This window comes from Spermophilus citellus (assembly GCF_964194105.1).
Source record: "Spermophilus citellus genome assembly, chromosome: 11".
In the NCBI taxonomy this organism is placed as follows: Eukaryota; Metazoa; Chordata; class Mammalia; order Rodentia; family Sciuridae; genus Spermophilus; species Spermophilus citellus.
The window spans coordinates 73,559,918-73,579,711 of record NC_138192.1 but is presented as its reverse complement, the minus strand read 5'-3'; the positions used below and the strand labels follow the sequence as shown (position 1 = coordinate 73,579,711).

The window sequence follows — 19,794 nt, the reverse complement described above, 5'->3', positions numbered from 1 at the left end:
CCCCTCTTTAGAAAGAATGTACAAATAGAAATATGAGTTCTTCTTCAAGAATGGAAGATAATGGTTGTAGCTCAGTGGTAAAGTGCTCTCCTGGTACATGTGAGGCACTGGGTTTGATCCTCAGCACCACATAAAATCAAATAAATAAAATAAAGGTTAAATTCTAAAAAAAAAATCAAACACACACAACAGAATGGAAGATAATGCCTTATAAGTAAAGTTCTTGCTATCTAGGTTCTGAAGGCTAAGGAATATCTCAGAGGACAGATAGTTTTCTTTGACTGTACATACTGTTCAAGTTTCTGATATCTAACAAAATGATTCTACCTCTTAAAAACTCACTTGTTCTAATTAAATACATGTAGAATTCTTAGAGGATTTAGTTGTTTCAAGTATCTATGAAACATTGTTTACATAAATTATATTTATCATTTCATTGTGAATGATTATAAAAATTAACGATAGAGGGCCAAGTGCAGTCACACACACCTATAATCCCCGAAGGCTGGGAGGCTAAAACAGTAGGATTGCAATTTCAAGGCCAGCCTTAGGAATTTAGCAAGGCCTTAAGCAACTTAGGGAGACCCTGTCTCAAAATAAAAAATAAAAAGGGCTGGTGGTAAAGCACCCCTGGCTTAAATACCCAGTACCAAAAAAAAAAAAAAGAAAAAGAAAATTGGTGGGTCATTTGGTATAAGTGATTCCACGGTGAGTTTACTAGGCTTTTCTTAAGTTACTCAAGCTTACCACAAAAATCCTCAACTGGTAATCTTATTAATAGATGTATCTTAATCTTCCCATAACAGTAAAAAATGTTTAAAATAAAATGATTCCTCTGAGTTTGTTCTCTGTTACCTAAATACAACACAGTATTGTTATTGTTGATGGAACTTTTTCCTCCTAAGCTATAACTGCCATTTTTTTTGTCAATTTGTCTGAGCTCCTGGGGCCAAAGGACCGTGTCTTGTTTACTGTGCTCCTGACACAGAATATAGGAAATATTCAGCAACTATCTATTAAGATAAATGGATGAGTGAATAAATGAGTGAATAATTTCAAATCAAGCATGGAAATGACACCATCTGTAATGGTTCCAAGTGTTTGGGCACAAATATTACCCATAAATACATGGCAGTCTGTATCCAGTGTTAATTGAGTGATATGAACAAAAGGACACAGGGAGTCAGAGACAACCACAACATCCAATTGAACTGGTTTAAATTTTTTTCCTAAGACTGTTCTCACTGAAAGGATCTGTAAAGCTTATGAAGCCTAACTTCCTAATTTTACTGGAAAGTAAGGCCAAAATCCTGAGTTACTTGTTCAAGGTTAGGAGGGTCAATAAATGGCAAAGCCAGGAGAGAACTCTCTGCCCACAGGTGCTTCTTCTTTGTTATTTTATTTTATTTTATTTTAAAGAGAGAGAGGAGAGAGGAGAGAGGAGAGAGGAGAGAGGAGAGAGGAGAGAGAGAGAGAGAGAGAGAGAGAGAGAGAGAGAGAGAATTTTTAAAATATTTTTATTATTATTTTTTTTAGTTCTCTGCGGACACAACATCTTTGTTTGTATGTGGTGCTGGGATCGAACCCGGGCCACACGCATGCCAGGCGAGCGCGCTACCGCTTGAGCCACATCCCCAGCCCCTTCTTCTTTGTTATGTATTGCTTCTTTCTTCCTGTTTTTCATGCCTTCTTTCTCAGATCATCCCCTAATTCAAAGCTAGTTCCCAAAATTCTGCCCATAGCTATCTTGTTGGTCCTGCCCTGTGAGGCACCTCATTCATGCTCACATCCACTGGAATCATCCAAGCAAACAATTCCCAGATCTCAACATCCAGCCATATCCTTCCTCTTAAGAGGAAGGATGTGCAAATACACATCTCCCCTCCCCAACCCCACTGCTGGACAGTCCTTCTGAGTTATCCAACTAGCTCTACAACCCTACACTGCAAATGGAGCTCACCATCTCCCCTCTTCTCCCTCTCTATTGGCTCCTCCATTGATACTCTGGATCCTCCCAGGCAACTGGCCACAGACCCTGAGATCACTGTCAACTCTTTTTCTCTCCAGATCCAGCCATCCAAGGAAGCAATCAGCTGTTGAATCTCTAACAATCCTCATATTTGCCCCTCTTTTCTGCCTACCATTTCTTCAAACTTTTAGTATTTCTCACCTGGTTTATTACATATTAATGTTAGCTTATTTCCCTGTCCACTATCTTTCTCCCAATGTATCTTTTTTTTATACGTTGTTGATTCACATCTATTTATCTATCTATCTATCTATGGTGCTGACAATCGAACCCAGTGCCTCACGCATGCCAGACAAGTGCGCTACTGCTGAGCCATAGCCCCAGCCCCACAATGTATCTTAAAAGGAGTTCTCTTCCTAAAATGAGAGCTGAGGATGTCAGTATAGAGCACAAGTTTAGAAGGTACAAGTCTTTGCATTTGATCCCCAGAATCACAAAAAACAAATAACCAAGAACCACATCATTCTTTTGCTCTGAATACTTTGATAGTTCTACATTTTTAGAATTCTCCAAACTGCCCCTCAAAGCCCTCTAGATACGCTCCTAAACTGAACTCTCCCATCCTGTCTTCTGTTCTATCAGCACCATTCCATTTGTTCTTGTCTACTCCCAAGTAATGGAATACACCTGAAACTTTCCCTTTGGCCTTCTTTCACTCAACTGACATCCTGCAGGGCAGTAAGAGTGGGGGAAGTTCCTCAGAAACTACCATCCTTAATAGTGGCCATTTTGTAAGGCATAACTTAAAAATACCTATGGGAGGGGGTTGGGGGGGTTGTGGCTTAGTGGTGGAGTACTCACCTAGCATGTGTGAGGCACTGGGTTCGATCCTCAGAACCACATAAAAATAAAGATATTGTGTCCACCTAAAACTAAATATTAAAAAAAAAAAGAAATACCTACCCCTGGGGAGCAGTTGCAGATTGCCAGATTTCCCTTAATTAGACTCAAGTTCTCAATTTCAATAGCACTTCTTTGTATAGAACTTGCTAAAGATTATCCTGTATTACTGTTAAATGTTTACTTGCTACTAGATTCTGAGTTCCTTTGGCAGTAGAGATTAGTACTTAATCATCTCTGAGTTTTACATAACTATTAGAATTCTACCTTTCCCAATGGAGGGTCTCAATGTTATCCTGAATTTAATGAAGTTATGGTCCCAAGTTTTTCAATTATACAAAATTAACTCATTAAAGGGATTAAGATAAAAGATAACATTTATATTACCTTTTAAAAATAACAGTAGTAGTCATTTCCTCCCCATCTAGGCAATGTCTCTACATATGGCAAGCTCAAAACAGACACTTCACTTTCCTTGGAGGTGTTCCTGGAGTGCGTGTAAGAGGCATACCTTGCCATAATTCAATGGATGCAGATGCAAATGCCTTCAGGAGCTTACAGGACTAACTGATGAAGCATGTGTGGGCTAAGAAAAAAGCAACAGCATAGGCCTCCTGGGTCTGAGATGTGACCAGAAGTGGAGGGACTGGGATGAAATGGAGAATACAAGCTTCAACTAACAAGAACAGCTATTACCCAGCTCCAGTGATTACTGCCAGGAAAGAGCACTGTCCAGTTGTCAGATCTTCCAATTTTTCTAAAGGCCAGAAATCATGATTTTTATATAAATTTAAGTTTTAAATTCTGGTAATAAGCCAGTTCAAAAATATTTTTAAGCACTGTGAATGCAAAACAGAACGTACGTATCATGCAAAGTGCCAATTTTTTTTTTTTTTTTGGAAAACTTTGGCAGCTTTATTATAAAGTTGACTATACCATTACCATAATATTTAGTTACCCCAGGAATTTACTCAAGAGATATGAAAACATGTATCCTCACAAAGACCTGTACATGAACATTTATAGCAGCTTTTCCATAATTTCCCAAACTGGACATACCTCAAATGTTCATCCATTGGTGAATGGATAAACAAATTGCATTATATCTCATACAAATGGAATATCACTCAGCAATGAAAATTAATGAATTATGGATATATGAAACATCATGGTTGAATCTGAAAAGCATTAGGTTAAATGAAAGAAGTCAGTCAGAAATTACTACATCACACATGGCTCCACTTTTATAACATTTGGGGAAAGGTGACCAATGTGATTCTGCAACCTGTACACTCAGAAAAATAAGAAATTCTATCCCATCTGATTCAAATGTATGATATGTCAAGATCATTGTACTGTCATATGTAACTAATTAAAACAAATAAAAAATTATTTAAAAAAAAGAAATCAGATCAGTGTTTGCTAGAGCCTAGGAGTAGTGGGAAGTGTTTAATTACCAAAGGGCACTAGAATATTCTATTTTTTTTTTTTAATTTATTTTTTAGTTCTCAGCAGACACAACATCTTTGTTGGTATGTGGTGCTGAGGATCGAACCCGGGCCGCACGCATGCCAGGTGAGCGCGCTACCGCTTGAGCCACATCTCCAGCCCCAGAATATTCTAAATCTTGGTTGGTATTATGATTTTTTTTTTATTTTATTGTTGGTTGTTCAAAACATTACATAGTTCTTAATATACCATATTTCACAGATTGATTCAAGTGGGTTATGAACTCCCATTTTTACCCCGTATACAGATTGCTGTGTCACATCAGTTACACAAAGTGCCAATTTTTGATATCTGTTTTTTTACATTTTATCAGGAAAGAGTTCAATGTGCACTAAAATGTTACAGGAGGAATTCTATGTTCCTAGTGATTTACAAAATGTAATTTAATAATTTTGGATTGAAATTTTTCCATGGCTTCTAATACTAGGTTTAAGTCACACAGCCTTTGACTCTTTTTCAAGTGGCTAACAGACTATATGCAACTTGTTATGAGGTTCAAATGAGATAATATGTAAGTACAGTACATGGGTTACAAGCTAAACTGCTGGACTGAACTTCACCTCTAACAAGCATTACCTGGCTAACTGGGGCAATGTCTCTGTGCCTCAGTGGCCTGTGAAATAACAGTACCTACCTAGCTCACAAGATTATTGTGAGGTTTAAACAGTACAATGGTTTGAATATGGGTAGTATTCCCCCAAAGAACTATATATACAGACTTGGTCTGCAGGGTGGACACAGTGCAAGGTACTGTGGACCTTTAAAAAGTTGGGTCTTATGAAGGTCGTCAGGTCAATGGAGTCATGCCCCTGTAAGTGATTTTGGAACCCTGGCTAGTCCTGCCATTGTCATTCCATTGCTCTCATCAGAGGACAAATCAATGGGCTACCCAATCTAGGATTTGAACCTCTACACTATGGGCTAAGTAAACCTTTTTCTTACAAGTTGATTAGGTATTTCATTATAGTAACGTGAGGCTGATAAATACAAACAGATTAATACATATAAAATTATTGGAACAGTTAAGTGCCTGGCACATTTTACTGAGTATGGAAGTATTAGCTATAATTCAATGTAATCTATTACTTTTAATTTTCATAATTTCATTGGTCATACCAGGAAAACAAAGTGGTGGGGAACTGGATGTGGTGGCATATGCCTATAATCTCAGTAGCTTAGGAGTCTGAAGCAGGAGGTTAGCAAGTTGGAGGCCAGCCTTGGCAACTTGTCTCAAAATAATAAATAAATTTTTAAGAAGGGGCTGGGAGAGAATGTAGCAAAGTGGTAAAGGATTCCTGGGTTAAATTACCAGTACTACAGAAAGAAAGAAAGAGAGGGAGGGAGGAAAGAGAGAGAGAGAGGAAAGAAGGAAAGAAAAATGGTAGTGAGCCTAGGATGATGAATCTGAACTGCTAGAAGATAGAAGTCTACATATTCCATGATGTCTTCAGAGCCAGGGCATCCTACAGCTGCAGTTTCTTCGTAGGTACAACCTGCAGTATATGGAGCTGCAGTACCAGATTTAGGTGTGCTCCACCTGAACCATGAGATGAGACAGATAATGTGTGCAGTGGAAGTAGCCGTACAGGTAGAAATCGAGAATCTGCTCTCTTATCGATTATGAAACAGGTTATGGAATTAGATCATCAAGTGTATTCAGGTCCACCAATTTCAAATTTGACTCTGGCCAAGCTACTTATTCATTTTAAACCTCCATTTCCAAATATGTAAAATAGTGATAAATGATACCTACTCATAGAATCACAATGAGAATTTAAGATAATATTACAAGTAAGATGTTTAGCCAGTATCTGATCTCTAGTATGTACTCAAGAGGATTAGCTATTTACTCTTATTCTTAGATGATTCAAGCTTGTAGATTTTAATTGCTCTCTCTAGCAATCCACATGAAAGCCTGATGCTCTATGGAAAATGATTCAAAGTAATATGGTAATGTGATATGAATTTTGCCTAATGAAAAAAATTTAAACACATAATACAACTAGAATAGGCTAAAATTTGTTATTTCTGGGGCTGGGCATTGAACCCAGGGCCTCACAATGCTCAGCATGTGTTCTGCCAGTGAGCTGTGCTCCCAGCCCAGCTAAAATTATGCTCCTCCTGAGCTCTTTTACAAAACGGTCAAAGATTAAAAGCATCATAGAGGGGCTGTGGCTGTGGCTCAGGAGTAGAGTGCTCACCTACCACGTGCGAGGCATTGGGTTCGATCCTCAGCACCACATAAAAATAAATAAATAAAATAAAGATATTGTGTCCAACTACAATTAAAAATATATACACATATTTTAAAAAAAAAGCCATCACAGAAGGCAGGCCATTTCTTATGGCAGACATGCTGCTTATCACAGGAATGAGTGCTGAACAGTAACTGAAACCCAGAACGGACATGCTTTAAAAAGAGGATAACAACAATCTCTTGCTGAACTTTAATCTTTTTGACTATCTGATGGACAAACTAATGCTTTTTAATTGTCTATAAAAAGTATGCTTTATATAGTGCATGTAATAAATAAACAAAAGCATGTAACAAAGAAAAGAAACACAAGAAAGAATGTAAGTAAATTAAAAAGAAACCTACCACTTTCAACCACACAGCCTTAAAATGTGTTATATAAACACATCAAGGAAAATACTTTTAGATGTGATTTAATCAGAATATAATCATGACTACTGTTAGATGGATTATGAATTCTTTGTGCTTTAAAATTATACCCATGTGTAGTGTATGATAAAATTGGCACTTTCTATTTCTAGCCCACTCTTAGCCATTCCTTGTCTGATAAACTGCACCAGGACATGCACTATTTGAAGACAGTACTTTGTTACCTGGGTGTGGACTGGAGGTGATGAGGCTCCATTCATTGATATCTGAATTGTAGCTCTGAACCTTGTCATAGGTACAGCTTCCTCTGTAGCCACAGTGGCCTCCAATGACATAGATGACTTCATGTAAGACACAGGCAGTAGCATTTCCCACACCTGTGTGTCAATTAAAATCAAACCTTTAGATCAATTGTTCATCCTCTTTTGCAATAAATACCGAGTAAATTTATTTATTTATTTATTTTGCTATTACTAATGACAGATGCAGGGCAATGTGCTAGTTGCTATGAGGGATTAAAAAAATGAAACAGGAAGGCTCCTATGCTCTTTAAGAGAGGATGAGATAAATAATTAGAACATAGTTATGAAATGGTAAAGATGCCATAAAAAAGAGACAAACTAATGTGAATGTGAGAGCAAGGAGACATTGCTTTTGACTAAGAAAATCATAGCAGGAGGTAGTGGCATTTGACCTTGGCTTTGGTAAGTAGGGCTTTGGCAAGCAGAGGTGAGAAGAAGCCATTCCAAGCATAAAGGCTTACTAGGCATGTCAAATAGCCCAGTTTGACTATGACAGGTGGTACTTCAAGGGTTGTCACATGGGAATTATGGCTGGCATTGTGAGTTGAAGCCACAGGCAAAGCACCCTGATATAAGCTTTTTAAACAGAGGACAGGAGGGACTAAAAAGGAAGACAGGAGTCAGAAAGATGTAGGTGCTGATCCAGGTGAGAAGTACTGAGGCCCTGATTTAAAAGGGGGCTTACAGTTGGAGGCAAGAGACAGGTCAGACACACTGGCCTTGAGTCCAAGACAAAGCAGACTGATTATGAGATCCTGAACCGGGAAAACTAGGAGTCCTTAATATCACAGAAAAGTATGGAGAAGTGAGGTGTGCTGCCATATTACTGTACTCCCAGCAACTTGGCAGGCTGAGGCGGGAAAATTACAAGTTTGAGGCCAGCCTCAACAACTTAGTGAGACCCTGTCTCAAAATAAAAAATAAAATGGACTGGGTATAGCTCAGTAGTTCAATCCCGAGTGGTTCTCCTGGAGTTCAATTCACAGTACTCCCCGCTCACCAGACACACACACAGGTTAGGAGGAGGAGGTAACTGGTTCAGTTGGGGGAATAAAAGAGGAATAAAGATGACGAGGCCCATTGTAGTTGCAAATTTCAGTTTGATCTTCTAACCAACTTTTAACTAGCACTGTTATGTACCAAGTACAGTTTAATCTCCTTGTTCATTTCTACTTCAAAATGAAAGTAGGCTTATAAACAGGGTAGTTATGATGAAAAAGAAAGACTTAGGAGTTCCTACATAACCAAATGTTTGTTTCTTCTCTGTATTTCACATCCCTAAACCAAAAAAGGAAATGAATTTGAAATTTATCCTGACTCAAATTAAGCTCTCATTCAGGGGAAGCTGCTAGTTTACTCCATGACTATAAAATAATCTGGGAAAAATAATGTTATCCTTCCCATATAAATATGGAAAACTAAAATTTTAGTATGAGTCTACTCATCAGAACAGAATCTGTCAAAACTGCATATAAGTGGGTGAGTGTTACCCTGCTCTGGGTTGAATGAATATAAACAAGAATAAAAACTTCAAGTTTAAAAAATAAATCTCTAAAATTTCAGACCCATCTGGCAGGTGGGGATGATTTGGGGGCACTGGGTCTCCCATTCCACTCAAGGCCAAGAAAAAAAAAACACATATGGCTTTTTTTTTTTTAATAGTAAATAATCTACTGCAGCATTGTCCTCTCAGCAAATACTGTTTCAACTATAATTTTTAAAAATTTCAGTAAGGTAATATAATATAAACTTCCACCATTAACTCAATACAGTCCAAGTATAAAATTCTTAAAATTGTTATTTCATCATTAAAAAATAGAAGCTGAAATATTTGGATTTCAGCTTTGGGTTTACAATCGCCACTAAAATATGTGGAAAGTTTCTTGTTTCTTTTGTAAGAGAGGAGGCAGGACGTTCAGAACCACACTCATATCATTAAGTGATGCTCAAGCTTAGGCAAAGCCAAAAATCAGCAGCTGATTGCAACACATTTAAGCTAGCTTCTCCCATCCTATGAGCTATTGCTGCACCTGTGGGCATACCTGGTCCTGATTTCATTCAAAAGTTATTTTTGCCCTGTCAAAACATATTCTTCCATAATGACATTCATGATAAGCAGGCATAACATTTACTGAGGGTCAATTTGCACCAGACACTGTTCTAGGCGCTTCTCAAATATCAATGCATTTAATCCTCTCAAAGACCCCCAAGCTAAGATGATATCCTAATGATATCATACAGATGGCAAAACCAGGGCAGAGAGAAACCGAACAATTTGTCTGAGCCTCACCAGTGAGTGGAAAGTCCAGGTTTAGACCCAGGCAATTTAGCTTCAGAAGCAGTGTGCCTGATCACAAGACCATTCTGCTCTCAGGCTTCCTGCTTGTCATCCAAAGATCATACAAGGTCATATTTCCAGACCAGGTCATATTCCCATACCCTCACTAGTGTCAAAAAAGAAACAGAAAGGCCTGGGAAGAAACATTTGGAACAAAATGTCACAAACTTAGTAACAACCTACCAGATGTTTTTGGACAACTCCCCAGAACCAATGAATAAAGAATAAATGTAATGAAATAAGATTTCAATTTAACTTTTCTCCCCCAGTGGGAGAGAAGCAGAGCTAATACACCCCCAAACACACCCGAAAATACAATTTATCTGACAGATACTGAGACCCAGTAGTGTACTTGGCTCTGTGGGCCACATGAAGAGGAGTGTGCTGAATTTCTCTCTCCCTTTTTTTTTTTTTTTTTTGAGTACTGGGAATTGAACCCAGGGCCTCACCCACACTAGGAAAGTGCTCTGCCACTAAGCTATACCCCCAGCCCTCTGCTACTTTCTTTTATTCTGAGACAAGCCTGCATTAAACTAGGAGAATATACTAGTTACATCCTATAGGGCACAAACCTTCTAAGGTTTTAAGGAAGGGCCTTTTAAGAAATTATCAGTATATTTTGAGAGAATAAAAAAGTTGAACATTAAAACACAGAACTGAAAAGTGTTTGATTTCAAGGTCAACTAAAAAATTAAAAGACAATTCAATAAGACTAGGGCTGTAGCTCAGTGATAGAGTGCTTAACTAGCATGTGTGAGGCACTGGGTTTGATCCTTAACACTGCATAAAAATAAATAAAATAAAGGTATGCTGTCCATACAGAACTACAAAAAAAAATTTTAAAAGACAAATCAATAAAACTACTCAGGTCTGTCTCTTCATTTAGCCTTCAACTTAGATATAAATTCTTAAGACTTGAAGAAAGATCTAGAGAAAAGATGTAGAGTTAGTAAAATAGCTATACGTTTCCTTATATTTCTATTCCCTGATATTTCTTTTCTAGCCTGAGTAGCATGAATTCCAGACAAGTTGGGGGCTATGTTTTAATCTGGAACATTCTGTGCAACATTATCTGTATAATCCACTGTAGTTCTTGGAGAACATCCCAAAGTGATAATCTTTTTTTTTTTTTTTTTTTTTTTTTTTTAGTACCGGGGATTGAACTCGGGGACATTCAACCACTGAGCCACATCCCCAGCCCTATTTTGTATTTTATTTAGAGACAGGGTCTCACTAAGTTGCTTAGTGCCTCGTTGTTGGCTCTGAACTCATGATGCCTCCAAAGCTGTGGGGATTACAGGATATGCCACGTTGCCCCACCCAAAGTGATAATCTTTTTAAAATTACTTGAAAGAGAAATGACTTCTGGCCTAATCCCAAATACCTAAAAAAATATAGGATAAACAAAATTCACATTTACCTTTAATCATGTTTGCAATAGGAATCCATTTCTCTTTTAGTGGGTCATAGAACTCCGCCTCTTCTGCTGGTGCCCCTTTTCTGTAACCACCTAGAGCATAGACACAGCCACTCAAAGTGACTGCACAGTGGTAATACCTAGCATTGAGCATTGGCAAACCTTCTGTCCATTCATCACCTTCACTATTATAGATCCACACTGTATCAAGAGCTTCTATGTTATCTGTCCTGTAGCCTCCAGTTACATAAATGTTGGGTCCCAAACTTGTAACACCGTAGCTCTCCCTGGTATAATCTGGTATTTCTGCCCCTTGAATCCAAACATTTGTCAAAGGATCCCATATATGCACCTCTGATAAAGGATGCCAGTAATAGCCTCCAATAATATACATTGTGGCTGTAGACCTCTGAGAAATCTCTTTATGCATGGGATTCAAGGCATTGTATATAAGAGAACGTATCTTATTTTCTGTTAGTAGGCAGCTTCTCTGAAGGCCTAATGCTGTCTTTAAATACACTGGATCTATATCTATGTTGATATAGCTTAGTAGATTATATAGGCATTCAATTCGGTTTTCTACATCATGAGCAGTCCACTTAATAACTGGCTCTATGATAGCTTCTTCTTTCCAAACACTGAGATTCTTTCTGGACAAGATAAATAGAAACTTTTCAAGGCTGATTTCCAGAAATTCTTCTTGTTGCCATACTTCCTTAAACCTGGAACACAGAATTCTTCGAGATTCTTTCTCTAGTTCTGGACACACATGAAATTCTGCAAAGGAGTGCATTCCAATACAGTTATCAATATCCAGGTGCCTTACCAAAAACTGCTCACAAGCCTTCTTTACTGAAAGGAACTGTAGCAGATCTGCTGCCTCAAGCAGGCTTTGAACATTTCTTTTAGTTATTTCAATTTGGGAAGTGTATGCATAATTTACAAGGCCTTCCAGAATATCATGGTGGATGCCAGAGAGTTTTATTTTATTTTTAAATTTTTCTTTCATGTCAGCTGTGAACATTGCCTTAAAATAATTGCTGCAAGCAGCTAAAACAGCTCGGTGACAATGAAAGATTATGCCTGAAGGGCACTGAAGAGTAATATCAGTAAATAATCCATCCAAGTAAAATGTTCTGAATGCATCCAGAAAATCCACTGGATGAGTTGAATCCTTGAAAAGATAAATATAATCTTCTTGTCCTTTTAGAGCCATGGCTGCAAAAAAAAAAAAAACATGAAATAATAAACGTGTTTTCATTTTGCACAAATAATCAATGCTATTACAATCACTAGAATTGAATTAGTATCGGATATATTCCAAATCTAGACTAAGTTCAGCATCTCTAAGTACCATATGCAAAAGGTGGATGGACTGTTTCATAATTTATATGGTGGTCCATTTAAATTCAGGGTAGCTTGGAGCCGGAAATGAGGTCCCCGGATTCTTTAGTTCATTTGGGAAGAAATACTGATTTACTACCCCATTCACGTTTGCAATCTGTTTGAGGCTGGCGGTCCCTAGGGAGATCACACACACTAGGTGTCCGACGGTCACTTCATTCGCCTCCGGACCTTGGCCGACTCGGCTCGGCCCGGCCCCAATTCAACCTTTTTCCCTAGCGCCGTCTCCCTTTCAAATCACATCGAGATGCCACAGAAGGGATATGAGAGGAAACGAAATCTAAGAAAAGGGAAATCCTGAGTTTTTTTGCTTAGGGAAAGACAGAAGGAAAGCGGCGCGGCCCGGGGGCAGAGCCTCCAGGAGCCTGCGCCCCTTCCCGGCGCCCGCCGCAGGGGTTTCCGCGCGCCTGGCGCCTGGGCCCCGGGGCCCACGTTCCCGCCTGGAGACCGCCCCGCCCCGGGGCCTGGAGCGGGGACTCAACTCCGAGGTGCTAAGCGCCAAGCGCCAAGCGCCGCCCGCGGACCGGTGCCCGCATCCCGATGTCCCGCACTGCGCACAGGTGTGGGAAGGCGCCTCGGACAGCCCCACGCGCCGCGCTCGGCCCGGCCCGGACTCGCGCGGCCATTGTCTGCGCCCCGCCGCCGCGGGCGGCTTAAAAAACCGCGCGGCCTCGCTCCCCGGCTCCCGGCCCCACTCGCTTCCGCCTGTCGGCCTCGGACGGTGGGTCCGCACCGCACCGCACTTACCTCCGCTGGCAGCTCCGGGACGCGGTGGTGGCCCCGGGCTAGCGGCGAGCGGGGGCGGGGGCGCCTCCGGACCCTCTGACCATCTTTGGAAGCAGCGCAGCGGAGGCTGCCTGCTAGTGCAGCTCCAGCCCACAAGCGGCTCCTATTTTGGTGCCCCGGCTGCTCCCCCGCCTCCACCCGAACAGCCCCCAGCGCAGCCTGGGCGCGGGGCCACACGCGGGAACTCCCCCGTCGCCTGGCAGCGCAGCGTGCGGGGCGGGGCGGCGCCTCCCCGCGGGTTCCCCCGCAGCAGGTGGGACGGCTTCTCAGAGGAGGCCTCCGGCGCCGCTGGCTGGCCCCTCTCCTGGCTCTCTCCGCCTCTCGCACTCTTGAGCGTCCTCTTAGATAAACCGAGCGAGTCCCGAACGAAGACCGTCTAAGTGTGTGCGTGTTTTCCCTCCCTCATCAGCCTAGGCCCTCACGGAGGGGAGAGGGGGAGTGAGAGGGAAAGTGCGGAGAACACCGGACCAAACTGAAGGTTTCAAATTGGGGTTGTCTTCAGATTGCCAGAAGTAGCCGCCCTTTCCCACAAACGCCATCCCACCAGGAGCGGAGCGCTTAGGAGGGAGCCATGGGGGACGGATGGGTACATCAAGGGTTAACCTGGAGGCTTTGAGAAAAACTCCGGGCGTCCAGGGCCCAGGCTGAGTCCCTTTGCAAGGATTCCAGCGGCTGTATTAGAGCCCAAGGAGCTAGAAGGAGCAATCGGCAGACTTTCTTGTGACAGCCAGACTGTTCACATAAGGATGTCCGTGTGTTGCACCAGAAAAGTTCGTTTTCTGTTCCAACAAAAACCAATATGAAATATTTTCATTTATCATTAATTCGCTCATTAGTAAGATTTTATTAAGTGCCTTTCAGCACCTACCTGATAGGGCTGGGAACTGGTAATAGAACTTTGAAGTGGTGGTCCATGGCTCCCGTGGAACTTACAGTCCAGCCACCTTCAGGGTATGGAACCACACCACTAGAGGACCAGTGTGTTTCTAAGTATGGCCCAAGACAGAATTTATGAATAAATGGCCAGACATTACATAACAGAACTCTGAACCACCTATGAAGCTCAGAAAACCAAACCAGAACCTCTCCTCTGCAATTGGACCACAACAGTCAAGTGTAGGTCAACTACTGCCAGCTTCTCTATTTTCACCCTTACTTTGGCCTCAGGACCAACCAGAGGAAGCTAACTGTGTTCTCCAAAGCAATCATACAAAATATCCCCTGATTCTTGTAGCCTGCCCCCATTTTCCATGCCAAACACCTACAATCAGAGGATACCTGGGGCTTCTTCCCCACCACCACTTTCATCAAGCTTCTCACTTACCTGTTTGTCTTTGAGCCTCTGCCAAAGGCAAGTGATGATGAACAAATCTCTTGCTATAGCAAAGCTCTGAATAAATAGCATCTGTTTGTTCTCCTTTGGGTATTTTAGTTTAATTCCACGTACGAGACCATCATTTAAAAAAAAAAAAAAAGATTTTTGTTGCCCAGGTTAGACTCAATCTCCTGGACTCAAGTGATCCTCTAATCCTTCAACCTCAATTCTCAGTAGCTGGGACTAGGGGCACCACTCACCACTGACTTTGGGTTAGACCATCTTAAATGAATTATATGGAATGCTGATTATGCAAAACCACAAAAACCAACCCCGATTTCTCTGTGGTGGAGACTTAGGAATATGCACCTAATCAAGGACAGCAGGTAATTCTTGTGCAATTAGGAGAATGTGTATTGGACCCAAAATGAAAGAAAGCTGAAAGATTCAAGATTGCAACATCTGCTCAACAGGTAAGTACTACAAAAGGAAAGTACATGAAATTTAGATTCAGGGCTAAGGTTCATCTCTGACATTTTAACTAACATACAGCCTGGAGCAAGTTACTAAACTTCACTGATCTTGTTTTCTGACCTGTAAAACATAATATCAATGCATCCTCAGCCTAACATAAGTTTATTGAAAAGTTAAAATAAAGGGGCTGGGGTTGTAGCTTAGCGGTAGAGCTCTTGCCTAACATATATGAGACACTGGGTTCAATCCTCAACACCACATTTAAAAAAATTAATAAATAAAATAAAGGTATTGTGTCCACCTACAACTAATATTTTTTAAAAGTTCAAATAAAATTGCAAATGTAAACATACTGAGGACATGGTATATACATATTAGCTCTTATAATGAAGGAATATTTATGCTTAATTCTTCATCACAACATCATTTGGGGAGTTAGTACCTTTTTAACATTTCTTCAAAAAATTATGAACTCTGTAGTTAGTTGTAATTATAATTTGTCCTTCACAATTTACAGTAATACTATTGTCAGTATTGTCATTCAAGGACAATGTTGTGACTGATTAAAGATGGGACATTCCTTCCATTTTTGTCACCAAAGTGCAGAGGTGGCTGTGATTATAGTTACCAAATTTGATGCACAGAAAATATTATAAGCTTTACCTAACTTACAGTAGGTGCTTCTAGAATCGTAACTGTTTGTAATCAATGATTCACTCACTACATTGTCATTTGTGCAGCTATTTTAGATTGCTGCATAAACCAGTTAAAACTTTTGCTTCCATCGCCCGGTATCTCCTAGTTGTTAATTATTGTTTAAAAATACATATCAGAGGGTTGGGGTTGTGGCTCAGTGGTGGAGCACTTGCTTAGCATATATGAAGCACTGGGCTTGACCCTCAGCACCACATAAAAATAAATAAATAAAACAAAGGTATTGTGTCCATCTATAGCTAAAAAAAATCTATTTTTTAAAAAACATATATCAGTGCATATTAGACTATTAGTCTTCTTTACTTTATCAAAAGAAGAGTAGATCCTGGGGGATATTGCCAGGAATAGTTCCTCTTTACCATGTGCTTTATCAAAACAAAAACAAAAAAACATTGCAGGGGGGCTGGGGATGTGGCTCAAGCAGTAGCCTGCTAGCCTGGTATGCCTGCGGCCTGGTTCGATCCTCAGCACCACATACAAACAAAGATGTTGTGTCCGCCTAAAACTAAAATAAATAAATAAATATTAAAAAAAAACCAAAACATTGCAGGGTCTGGGGTTGTGGCTCAATGGTACAGCACTCTCCTGGCACCTGTGAGGCACTGGGTTCAATCCTCAGTACCACATAAAAGTAAATAAATAAAATTAAAGGTATTTTGTCCATGTACAAAGTCAACCTTAGAAACTTAGCAAGGCCCTATGCAGCCTAGTGAAACCCTGTCTTAAAAAACAAAAAAAAGGTTGTTAATGTTGCTCAGGCCCTTGGGTTCAATCCCTCATATGAAAAAGAAAAAAAAGTGCAAAGGCTGATAAATTTGAGGCATTCAGAAACATATGGTCAGCATCATAAGTTAAATAAATGATACTATTCAAGAAGACAGATGTGCTATCTGCAATCCCAAGCCTTAAAGAAGTAAGTTAGAAATGGGGCATAAATGACTCTTGGCAGATATTGAGCTTGACATGGAGCTGATGTCTTGTTGACAGCACACTTCACCTTTTGAAAGGTTTCTAAAAATAATGATTTTATATGTTATTTTTCCCTATTAGCTTATCTTTCCACTAGGTATAGCCATGCCATTAAATGTTTGATATGCTGATTGTGATGCCATTATCAATGTGTGCAGACAGAAAATTTTTTAAATTTGCATACTAGATTAAGCAGATTGCTACTGGTAAACAATGTATAGGTTAATTTATAATCTACCACATATAGCTGTGTAAATTATGAACTGTTTGATATCAGCTCCTGCCACTCAAATTATTTTAGTGTGCATAGTGAACATTGCCCTCAAAGTTAACATAACACAATAAACACAAGTATATCTGACTATCCTGGAGCTGAAATTTCTTGGCACAGCCTTTTTTGGTATTCTTCCTATAAAATAAGAAAGTGTGAGTATTCTAGTGACAAATACTTTTTCAAGTCCTAAGTTTCTAAATCCTTGTTTTCAACAAAGTGAAAGAGGATTTTTACAAAAAACTTGGCAAGAATTAATGAAAGGCATTGCTATAATAAAATCTTTGCCATTCCTTTCTATTCATCTAAGTGAACACATTTTTCTCAGGGTTTACATCTATAGAAAAATAAACAGGAATATCATTGATCTTGAATGCTATCTCATTCCAATCAAGGATACATGCTCTAGGGTTGGGGGAGGATATATGCTCTAAATGAAAAGAAAATAGTCCCATTCATCCAAATGAAATAACTTTTGATAATTTTTTTTTATTTTTGTGTTGAGAACATTTGAAATTTATTCTTAGCAATTGTGAAATATATAATACATTATTGTTAACTACAGTCACCATAATGCACAATAGATCTCATTTTCCTTCCATCTAACTGAAACTTATGCCCTTTGACCGACATCTTTTGGTTCCCTCCACACCCACTTGTTTGCCCCAACCCCTGGTAAGCACCATTCTACTCTACTTTTATTTTTTTAATTTTTTTTAATTGTAAGTATTTTATTTTATTTTTTTCCTTTAATTTTTATTGTTGGTTGTTCAAAACATTACATAGTTCTTGACATATCATATTTCACACTTTGATTCAAGTGGGTTATGAACTCCCATTTTTACGCCGTATACAGATTACAGCGTCACATCAGTTACACATCCACTGTTATACATATTGCTATACTAGTGTCTGTTGTATTCTGCTGCCTTTCCTATCCTCTACTATCCCCCATCCCCTTCCCTCCCATCTTCTCTCTCTACCCCATCTACTGTAATTCATTTCTCCCCCTTGTTTTTTTCCCCCTTTCCCCTCACTTCCTCTTGTATGTAATTTGTATAACCATGAGGGTCTCCTTCCATTTCCATGCAATTTCCCTTCTCTTTCCTTTTCCCTCCCACCTCTCACACCTGTTTAATGTTAATCTTCTTCTCATGCTCTTCCTCTCAACTCTGTTCTTAGTTACTCTCCTTATATCAAAGAAAACATTTGGCATTTGTTTTTTAGGGATTGGCTAGCTTCACTTAGCATAATCTGTTCTAATGCCATCCATTTCCCTGCAAATTCTATGATTTTGTCATTTTTTAATGCAGAGTAGTACTTATTGTGTATAAATGCCACATTTTTTTATCCATTCATCTATTGAAGGGCATCTAGGTTGGTTCCACAGTCTTGCTATTGTGAATTGTGCTGCTATGAACATCGATGTAGCAGTGTCCCTGTAGCATGCTCTTTTTAGGTCTTTAGGGAATAGACCAAGAAGGGGAATAGCTGGGTCAAATGGTGCTTCCATTCCCAGCTTTCCAAGAAATCTCCATACTGCTTTCCAAATTGGCTGCACCAATTTGCAGTCCCACCAGCAATGTACAAGTGTACCCTTTTCCCCACATCCTCACCAGCACTTGTTGTTTGACTTCATAATGGCTGCCAATCTTACTGGAGTGAGATGGTATCTTAGGGTGGTTTTGATTTGCATTTCTCTGACTGCTAGAGATGGTGAGCATTTTTTCATGTACTTATTGATTGATTGTATGTCCTCCTCTGAGAAGTGTCTGTTCAGGTCCTTGGCCCATTTGTTGATTGGGTTATTCGTTTTCTTATCATTTAATTTTTTGAGTTCTTTGTATACTCTGGATATTAGGGCTCTATCTGAAGTGTGAGGAGTAAAGATTTGTTCCCAGGATGTAGGCTCCCTATTTACCTCTCTTATTGGTTTTTTTTTTTTGCTGAAAAAAATTTTTAGTTTGAGTAAGTCCCATTTGTTGATTCTTGTTATTAACTCTTGTGCTATGGGTGTCCTATTGAGGAATTTGGAGCCCAACCCCACAGTATGTAGATCGTAGCCAACTTTTTCTTGTATCAGACGCCATGTCTCTGATTTGATATCAAGCTCCTTGATCCATTTTGAGTTAACTTTTGTGCATGGTGAGAGAAAGGGATTCAGTTTCATTTTGTTGCATATGGATTTCCAGTTTTCCCAGCACCATTTGTTGAAGATGCTATCCTTCCTCCATTGCATGCTTTTAGCCCCTTTATCAAATATAAGATAGTTGTAGTTTTGTGGATTGATTTCTGTGTCCTCTATTCTGTACCATTGGTCCACCCGCCTGTTTTGGTACCAGTACCATGCTGTTTTTGTTACTATTCCTCTGTAGTATAGTTTGAGGTCTGGTATCACTATACCGCCTGATTCACACTTCTTGCTTAGAGTTGTTTTTGCTATTCTGGGTCTTTTATTTTTCCATATGAATTTCATGATTGCTTTATCTATTTCTACAAGAAATGCCATTGGGATTTTGATTGGCATTGCATTAAACCTATAGAGAACTTTTGGTAATATCGCCATTTTGATGATGTTAGTTCTGCCTATCCATGAACAGGGTATATTTTTCCATCTTCTAAGATCTTCTTCTATTTCTCTCTTTAGGGTTCTGTAGTTTTCATTGTATAAGTCTTTCACCTCTTTTGTTAGGTTGATTCCCAAGTATTTTATTTTTTTTGAGGATATTGTGAATGGAGTGTTTTTCCTCATTTCCATTTCAGAGGATTTGTCGCTGATATACAGGAATGTCTTTGATTTATG

The 19,794-nt window shown here is 39.6% G+C and overlaps 1 protein-coding gene across 2 annotated transcripts in view; it reads right to left on the bottom strand.

The window, feature by feature from the left end:
• LOC308631131 (kelch-like protein 23) overlaps positions 1-19,794 on the bottom strand; it is a 41,766-nt gene that overhangs the window by 1,617 nt on the left and 20,355 nt on the right. The window contains exons 1-3 of one of the 2 annotated variants that reach the window (XM_081262089.1): positions 13,210-13,623; positions 11,062-12,276; positions 7,226-7,378 (exon numbers count right to left, since the gene is read on the bottom strand). In XM_081262089.1, coding sequence (XP_081118215.1) covers positions 7,226-7,378; positions 11,062-12,274 — 1,366 coding nt within the window. In that variant the 5' untranslated portion in view covers positions 12,275-12,276; positions 13,210-13,623. Of the gene's footprint in view, positions 1-7,225; positions 7,379-11,061; positions 12,277-13,209; positions 13,624-19,794 lie in introns of those variants that run through there. The other variant, XM_081262088.1, reaches the window with a different exon arrangement.